This window comes from Octopus bimaculoides, chromosome 10 (genome assembly GCF_001194135.2).
Source record: "Octopus bimaculoides isolate UCB-OBI-ISO-001 chromosome 10, ASM119413v2, whole genome shotgun sequence".
Lineage (NCBI taxonomy): Eukaryota > Metazoa > Mollusca > Cephalopoda > Octopoda > Octopodidae > Octopus > Octopus bimaculoides.
This window is the reverse complement of record NC_068990.1, coordinates 64,030,552-64,039,909: the sequence shown is the minus strand read 5'-3', so window position 1 is coordinate 64,039,909 and position 9,358 is coordinate 64,030,552. Positions and strand designations below refer to the sequence as shown.

General features: G+C 37.9%; 1 protein-coding gene across 1 annotated transcript in view; it reads right to left on the bottom strand.

Annotated features, from left to right (window-relative positions):
- Positions 1-9,358, bottom strand: part of LOC106877714 (dynein axonemal heavy chain 5) — a 444,169-nt gene that overhangs the window by 194,250 nt on the left and 240,561 nt on the right. The window contains exons 54-55 of the mRNA XM_052971252.1: positions 5,963-6,056; positions 1,902-2,050 (exon numbers count right to left, since the gene is read on the bottom strand). Of these exons, the coding sequence (XP_052827212.1) occupies positions 1,902-2,050; positions 5,963-6,056 (243 nt within the window). The remainder of the gene's footprint in view (positions 1-1,901; positions 2,051-5,962; positions 6,057-9,358) is intronic.

Genomic DNA, 9,358 nt, shown 5'->3' with positions numbered 1-9,358 from the left:
GTGTGTGTGTGTGTGTGTGTGTGTGTGTATAGATTCAATCCAAGACATGTCAATGCCTTATGCTATTTTATGACCACCACAACCCCACAAACTGACAATACTGTATTGCTATGATACAACTATCACCACCTCCAACACCACATCATCAACATCATTATAGTTGTCACTACTTCACTATTACTTCAGCCCACCAGAAAAAAATACAGCTCAAAACTAAAGATGGTGCACATGCACATGCACATGCACACTCATGACAAGCATGCTGAGAATCTAACAGTTTATCTACTTAGTTATAAAATATTGGTTTGAAATTTTGGCACAAGGCCAGCAATTCCAGAGATGAGGTAAATCAATTACATTGACCCCGGTGCTCAACTGATACTTATTTTATCGACCCTGAAAAGATGAAAGGTAAAACTGAACTCAATGGAATTTGAAATCAGAATGCAAGTATAGACAAAATGCTGCCAAGCATTTCATACATCATGCTAATGAATATGACAGCTCATTGCCTTATGTAGTTATAAAATAATAGATACATTTTCCTGTAAACTTTTTCTTTTTTTATTTCTTGCCTTTAACCCTCCAACGTGGAGTATAAGCCACTTATAATTGAATTCCATGTCGCATAATTTTTCACTTCTGTACTTATACTCTACCATGAATGTTCCCCTTTCTCTAGTTCCTTTTGTGTTGATCTACGCCACGAGTTCTTAGGACTACCCCTCTTTCTATATCCATCTGGATTCCACTGTAAAGCACTTTTCGCTACATTTGGTGTGTCCTTTCTAATTGTGCTACCAATCCACTTCCACTTTTTCTTAAATATTTGCTCCCTAATCAAAACTTGATTCATTCTTTGCCATAACTCCATATTGCTTATGTGTTCGGGCCATCTGATTTTAAGTATACTACGCAAGCACCTGTTGATGAATGATTGTATATTTCATAATTTAAGTAAAGAGTGAATCTTATTTCACAGCTAAGATGAAATGTGTAAGCAAAGACTTTCATGCTCAATACTGCTATAAAGATTGAGCTCTTGATTTTCTGGTCTTGCATCTTAATTTCCTAACCACTGTCTGTCTGATTAGGAGATTACAAGTGCTTCTGTAGAACTTGGCTGGGTAGGTTGCTATAAAGATTCAGACAAGGTGGAAATAGATTATTGTGAGTTCTAATTTGCTTAAAATGTAGATGCTTACTTTTTAGCATCTTAGTGTGATCTAGAAAAACAGAATACAGAAGCAATATTTTTACTCTAGTTTAGCTGTAGGGCATGTAAAATTTTATGATATACCCCCAAGGACATTGAAGAAATTCTCTGTAATTGAATGTGGAATTCACAATTCATTAGATAAGTTACTAACCTTATTGACTTTGCACTGTATCCCTGCTCATACACACACATATGCATGTGTACGCACATGCACACACACACACATACACACACATATATACATACATGCTCATTAGCAATGCACACACACACACACAGATATATACCATATAATAAATATCATCCTAAGAATTACATGAAGCTATAGTATTAGTACATAATACTAGATTCTGTAATGCTGGGTGGATGATAAATCTTTTCTGGATGGATACCAGCTTATTGCAGATAGCTTCCACAAAGTGGTTTACTATCTTTAAAATAGCAAATGAGACATCTAGAATACAGTGGGTTGCCAAAGTATTTGCAGCAAAATACCTTATCTATTTGATTACTTTGCACAAGAGACTACACAATGCACATTCATATTTAACAAGGAAATAATTATATAACATGAATTTCTGACAAAATTGTTAGAAATGTTTGAAATGAAGTTAATTTGCTTATCTTTCTGGAAATATTAACATAATGGCAGATATTAATGATACAAAAAGAAGTTGTGTACCTTGAAGAAAACCAAATCCATCACTGAACCACGAATAGCTTCGTTGTATTGATCCATGAAGGTATTAAGTCTCGCAGCCAACTGTTCATAACTGCTGATTGGCTCATAGACTTTTGGTGCTTCCATTTCAACATCTGCTTCCTCTTCACCTGGGAGATGAGACAAAAAGATTGCTTCCTTTCACAATGGTATTTCCAGTGGTTTGATCCAATTAGAGCTATCAGTAAGAACTGAACATTCCATACAAACTTAATGTTTTCCCTTCAATTTTTGAATTCAAATAAAACAAAAATATATTAAAACATTTATCTTTTTGAACTGCAGAATGATTTACAGAACATTTGCACTTGATTCTATTATATATTTCATGCTGAGTTATATATATATATGATAAAGAGATTACCCTTTTCTCATAACTCATAAAAGAATTTAATTTTCATTCACACATGTGCACCAAACACTAGGGAAATTTGTTTTAAAATATCTGCCTGCTAAGCTAACAAACCAGACAAATATTGAGCCAACAAGCAAGCCTGTATACAGTCACACCATTTGCTAAAAAGAACAGCCCAATTTCCCTTAGATCATATTCTATCCTTTTAAAGGAAGAAACGTTGGCATGAGTTGGACAGTTTGACAGGAGCAGGCCAGGCAGGAGCCTGCACCATGCTTCTGTGTCTATTATAGCATAGCTGTAAAAACCATGCCAAAACAGACACAGAAGCATGGTGCAAGCTCCTGCCTGGCCAGCTATTGTCAAACTGTCCAACCCATGCCAGCATGGAAGGAGGAGGATGATGATGATGATAGTAATGATGATGAATGCTGTTTTGTATAAACCCAAGAGGTGAAATTGCATGGCTTAGTGGTTAGGGTATTTGGCTCACAATCAATCATAAGGTAGTAAGTTCAATGCCCAGTGGTGCATTGTATCCTTGAGAAAAATACTTTATTTGATATTGATCCAATCCCCTCAGCCGGCAAAAATGAGTGGTACCTGTAATTCAAAGGGCCAGTTTTGTCACATTCTGTGTCATACTGAATCTCTTTGTGAACAACATTAAGAACAAATTTTGCTGGACACAATACTCTGTACATAAAAGACGACGATGATGGCGACGGCCACCACTGCCGCCGCCAACGACAAGGCATTTAGCTATTCTATTCAATACATAACAATATACTTCTTTCCATTTTTTTTTTTCATGTGGGTGGTCCCACAGTGCCCCATCATTATCAACATCATGAATGTTATTCTGAGATTCCCAACCGTCCCACCATGGGGAAACAGTTAGATTAGGACTGAGGTCTGCTCGTTATTTTAAAGTGGTTGGAGCCACTCCCCAACCTATAAACATTTTGTGATCTAGCCCGATAGATCTTGAGGGCTAATCCCTCAACATGTTACATGTATGAATCATTGCAGTCCTGCTGAGTAATCACCAAAATGGCCGATGCACAATGCCTAAGGCACCCAGCGCTTCACTCGCTGGCGAGTACCAAGTACCTCATACACTGACAGGGAGTCCATACACCTCTACCGGCTGATCAAACTCATGATGAAGCAGTGGAAGGAGCAGCCAATATTTGTGTACTTTCTCTTGAGCTGCTTCATTCAAGGCAGCTCCTTGTTCTTGGCACTGTTGAATTTAGTCTTTCTGCTCAGTTGTCAATGATGTTTGCTTTCTCTTCACAGACATAGTAACAACAACAAACTTGATTACTACTCAGAAGAAAATCATTGAGTGAATGTAGACATAACTGATTTTGCTATGCTTTCAAATCCTTCAGCATGTCAGTCATTATAATGACAGTTTAAAGAGATTGCTTGGAATCAGACCAACAGACCAGTGGTGCTTTGCATAATTATAAGCGAAGAATGCGATGCTTGCGCCAATGTCTGTAACACTTCTTTGATGTAATGTTTACAAATGTTCTTCAGTTATTTGAATTAACTTTTAATCATTTTAAACAAAAGACAAAATGGTGACTCTTGTATTATTCTTTTGTTCAGGTTATACCCAGTAGAGTTAGTTGTATATTCACAAAATCTTAGGATCTTGTTTGGGTGCACAGAAATTCATATAATTGATATTCAGATAAGTCTGTCTGCCTGTAGGTCTGTCTATATATTTGTATGTCTATGTACGTACGTACACTCACACACACACACACACATTTAAATATGCATAAACATGTGCACGTACACCCACACACACATATAATCATATATACACAGACACATGTATGTGTGAATATATAAGTGTGTATCACACACACACACACATGTTAATCTGAGTATCAATGATGTATCATCTTAAAGCAGATACAGCATTGAAAGCCTTGTAAACTGCAGTGTTTGTCTCAAGAAAGCATCCCTTATAGATGTATAGCATTAAAAAAACACATAAATATATTAGCAGCAGACGAAAATCATCCAGCAGCTGTGGAAAATTTTTGTCTACTGCTAAATATGTATTTCTGCCTCTAAAGGCTTCAACAGAAGCAAGTCTCCACAGGTGTTTTTAACACTCTAATGTGTAAAAATTAATTAAGTTTGGATCAGGCATATCAGTGATAATGACAATATGCTGTTGAAATGGCCACCATGTTCACCTGATTTGACACCTTGTGATTTTTTTCTATGGGACTATGTGAAAGGACTGGTCTATGTCCCACATCTTTCTACAAGCTTAGAGGAACTCAAGCAGAGAATCACTGAGGTACTGGAGAATGTTATGCAAGACATGTTACAGCATGTTTGGCAGGAACTGGGCTACTGACTAGATGTGTATCATGTCACAGAGAGTGTGCATATTGAACATTTGTGAAGCTTTGTGAAATCAGTTGTAAAATCTACATCTATCTGAATCTCTTGTTCGAATTTTGATAAATAAATCTCTTATTGTTCAACATGAGGCCTATTTAATTTCATTTGCCTAGAGCATGTAGTTTCTCGGATATTCACATTTCAAATGAAGTAAATTTCTGGGGGATACCCTGTATTTTATATAATTCCTACTAAAATTTAATTATAAAAATGAAATAGTATTTTTTAAACATTGAATTGCTACAAGGGTCTATTCAAGTAAAATAGGAATCAGGGATGGAGTGAGGGATCCATAAGCAAAAAATGGTTGAGAATCACTAATCTAAAGTCATGGGAAATTTTGACTCTTAATGATCTATTTTGTCTGGCCTAACCAAAGACAGGTGTCATGGTACCTGAAAAAAGCAGAATCAGACAAACTGACAGCAGAGAATACCACAAAGGTTCAGAATTGTCGACACATTAGCACAGAGTTCCAGTCACATCAGTTCACCATGTTACAGAATGTTTTAGGCCGTTTTTTAAAATTATTATTTTTGGAGTTGTCAGCCACTTCCAGGACATTTCCTGGATCTACAAACCTGCGAGGAATGATGTAAGTTGTCATCCTATGGATGGAGAAACAAAGGGATTATATCATTTAATTTGTCCTCCCCATTTTCTTTTCTTTAAGGTAATGGTGTATGATTTGAAAGAGATTTGACAAGGAAAGCTGCAGAGGTTTTCTCCTTGTCAAGTGGGGATGAACAAAAGGCAAAACTGAAGATGTGTTAGTAAACTACATACTTGAGTAGAATAACAGCAGTATGAATAGAATGTTGTTGGCACTCCGTCGCTTACAACGTCGAGGGTTCCAGTTGATCCGATCAATGGAACAGCCTGCTCGTAAAATTAACGTGCAAGTGGCTGAGCACTCTACAGACACGTGTACCCTTAACGTAGTTCTCGGGGATATTCAGTGTGACACAGTGTGACAAGGCTGACCCTTTGAATTACAGGCACAACAGAAATAGGAAGTAAGAGTGAGAGTAAGTTGTGGTGGAAGAGTACAGCAGGGTTCGCCACAATCCCCTGCTGGAGCCTTGTGGAGCTTTAGGTGTTTTCGCTCAATAAACACTCATAACACCCGGTCTGGGGATTGAAACTGCAATCTTATGACCGCGAGTCCACTGCCCTAACCACTGGGCCATTGCGCCTCCACATGAATAGAATAACAGGTATCAAAACTTACCAGTGGCTTCTGGGGCATCTTGAAGGAAGTCTACAAAATAGGGTTCTTTTACCATGTCTTGTGCCAATGCTAAACCACATTCTTCTTCTACAACCTTTCCATGTAAAAAATAGAGACAGTGAGAGAGAAAAACATAATAAATTTAATAAAAGTGAGTGTGCATGTGTGTGGGTGCACATGTGTGCACATGTGCACATGCATATGCACATACACATGTGTGTGTATGTGTACATGTGCATGTGTGTGCATATATGTATATGTGTGCACATGTGTGCATAAGGGAATTGAAGAGGATAATGAAAAAGAGAACAATAAAGCAAAGAGAAAATAAAGCAAGAAAAAAAATATAAAATGGAAAAATGTGGAGGGTTGTTTGCCTTCAATAGCTTTAGCCATCTAGTATTCAAACCAACCAAATCCAGCTGGAATATTATTCTACACATATTATGCCGGATCCTGCCTCTCACACCTACCTTACAATGTCTTTCTAAAAATAAGCAATCACATTATGAAAATCCTGAAGCTACAAGATAATGCATGATTAATTCAAATCTATGGATATAAATAAGCATTACATTTGACAGAGAAATCTGAATGTTAAAGGACTAATACCAATTCCTGTAACCTTACCTGAAATTTATCTTGCAACCAAATTAATATTTCACAACCATTTCACCTAATGTTTCTAACCTTTATCCATGTATTTGTAGTGGCGCCTAATACCAATCGCCATTTTGGAGAGTTTATCCACGCATGCGCAGGGACTAGTCTTCTGGAAGGAGTGCAGGAAGTCCCTCATGCGCATGCATGGTCATCCAATATCCAAGCGTTCACGTGTTTTCTCTACCTCTTTTGCTGGCTGGACTTCATGGAAGCTAAACGTCACAATAGCAGCTCTGCGTCAACACTAAATTGGATCCACAAAGATAACCAGAGAGGAGAACAATGACTTCCAACCATGCGACTTTAAGACGACGTCTCATCTGAACCAAGGGCGAAATGCTACCAAATCCCCTCCTCGTGTGAGCGGATTTCTGCTGTAAGAAAATATTTGTTGTTCTGTTTAGTTTAGAGTCTGTGTTCCGTTTTCTTCCTTAAGAAATTTAATGTACGGAATTGGAATGCACAGGATGGTGTATGTCCACTTCTCCTACAAATTCAATATTCATATCTCACTACTGGGCTCACACTTTTTACACATGCTTCATACTGTAAACCTTGCTTATCAGCATAGCTAACAACTCTCTCAAATTCACATGAACCTTTCTTATTCAGCTATTACCCTTTCACCAGAATTCACACAAATGCAGGCACATGGCTTAGTGGTTAGGGCATTCGGCTCACGATCATAAGGCCATGAGTTCAATTCCTGGCGATGTGTTGTGTCCTTGAGCAAGACACTTTATTTCACATTGCTCCAGCCTACTCAGCTGGCTAAAATGAGTAGTACCTGTATTTCAAAGGGCCAGCCTTGTCACACTCTGTGTCATGCTGAATCTCCCAGAAAACTATGTTAAGGATAAATGTGTTCGTGGAGTGCTCAGCTACTTGCACGTTAATTTCACGAGCAAGCTGTTCTGTTGATCATATCAGCTGAGACCCTCATCATTGTAACCGATGGAGTGCTCCTCTATCCTTTCACCACAATTACTTTCCAGTAGTTGTAGTGAAAGTAGCTTAAGTGGCAGAAACTACTCTGCATCTTCAACAAATAATCTGTATATTTCATAGACTTCATTCCACAGTTGGACCTTTTGCTTACCTATAATTTATTTATCACATCTGAAGTTAAAGTTCCCAATCAATCTAGTAGAAATCCTACTGCATCTCTTGTGTGCCAATTACTTGCATTTAGCATAGGGTATTGATTACTAATACACACACATACACACACTTTATTTGTGGGTTAACAAGGCTACCAATGGCTTCATATAAAGAGAAATCTCATTGCAATTATCAAGCCTGCCAAGATGGAAATGAGTGCCAATGTTCTCATGTGGTAGACTTCTTTTCTTTCTTTTCTTTTTTCTTTTCCTTATTTCAGTCATTTTGACTGTGGCCATGCTGGAGCACCACCTTTAGTCGAACAATCTGACTCCAGTTATTATTCTTTGTCTTTGTAAGCCTAGTTCTTATTGTATCGGTCTCTTTTGCCGAACCACTACATCTGTTGTCAAGCGATGGTGGTAGGGGGACAAAGACAGACACACACACACTTGCGTGTGCACACACACACAGAGTATATACCACAGGCTTCTTTCAGTTTCCGTCTACCAAATCCATTCATGAGGCTTTGGTCAGCCTGAGGCTATAGTAGAAGACACCTGCCCAAAGTGCCATGCAGTGGGAGTGAACCTGAAGCCATGTGGATAGGAAGCAAGCTTCTTACCATACAGCCACTGGTAGCCTTGTTAGCCCACAAATAAAGAATATTTATCCATCAATGCAATTCTGAGCACACATTCTCACTATTTGATTTTAGTGTGTGTGTGTGTGTGTGTGTGATCCAATCTTCCATGAAAAAATGTCCAGCCATAGGGAAATATTAACTTGTTTGGAGACAGGCAAGGGCTAGCAACAAGAAGTGCATTTGCTTGTAGAAAATCTGCATCAATGAAAACCTGCTTGCATGGCAAGTAAATATTAAACAGTGATTGTGTGTGTCTATGTGTGTGTGTGCGTGTGTGTATGTGACCACAATCATCATTCAATCTCCATGTTTGATGCTTGTGTAGGTTGAACAGTTTAACAGGATCCGCTTGATCTGAAGACTGCATCATGCTCCAATGCCTGCTTTGGCATGTTGTCAATAGTTGGATTCTATTCCTAAGACTAATCACTTTATGTCATGTATTGGGTGCTCTTTTGTGCATGGCACCAGCACTTACGAAGTCAGCATGAAGCTTGCAAGATTCAAGGTTGCCTTCAACTGAATGAGACTAAAGTAGAGAGGGAGGTAGCTTTATGCTATGGGATGAGAGGGTTAAAGTGTGGGAGAAGGGGGACCAGAACAGAACAGGTTTTTTGTTGCAGGGTATCTACAAAGCTACTCATATTATACAAGAGAAGATCAGAGTAGCTGATATGTCTAAATAACTAGAGCTTAATGACTGCTCAGAAATTTGCAATGTTTAGAATAAACAAAATTTATTTTTTGCAACTGCATTTCTAAGTCTATGAAAGAAAAAATACAACAATAAAAAAAATGGCTGCCCGTAATTTTTGAAATATCACAATAAAATATGGTAGTTAGGAGAATAAGTAAATACGTAAAAGAAGCAGTTTTCAAAACGCTAGGTTAAGTCTCTATTTGATGAAAACTTTTTTGAAAAGATCAACTAAAATGAAACTCAATTTAGAAAACTTTCAATGTATATTCTGTGAAATAATTGTTGG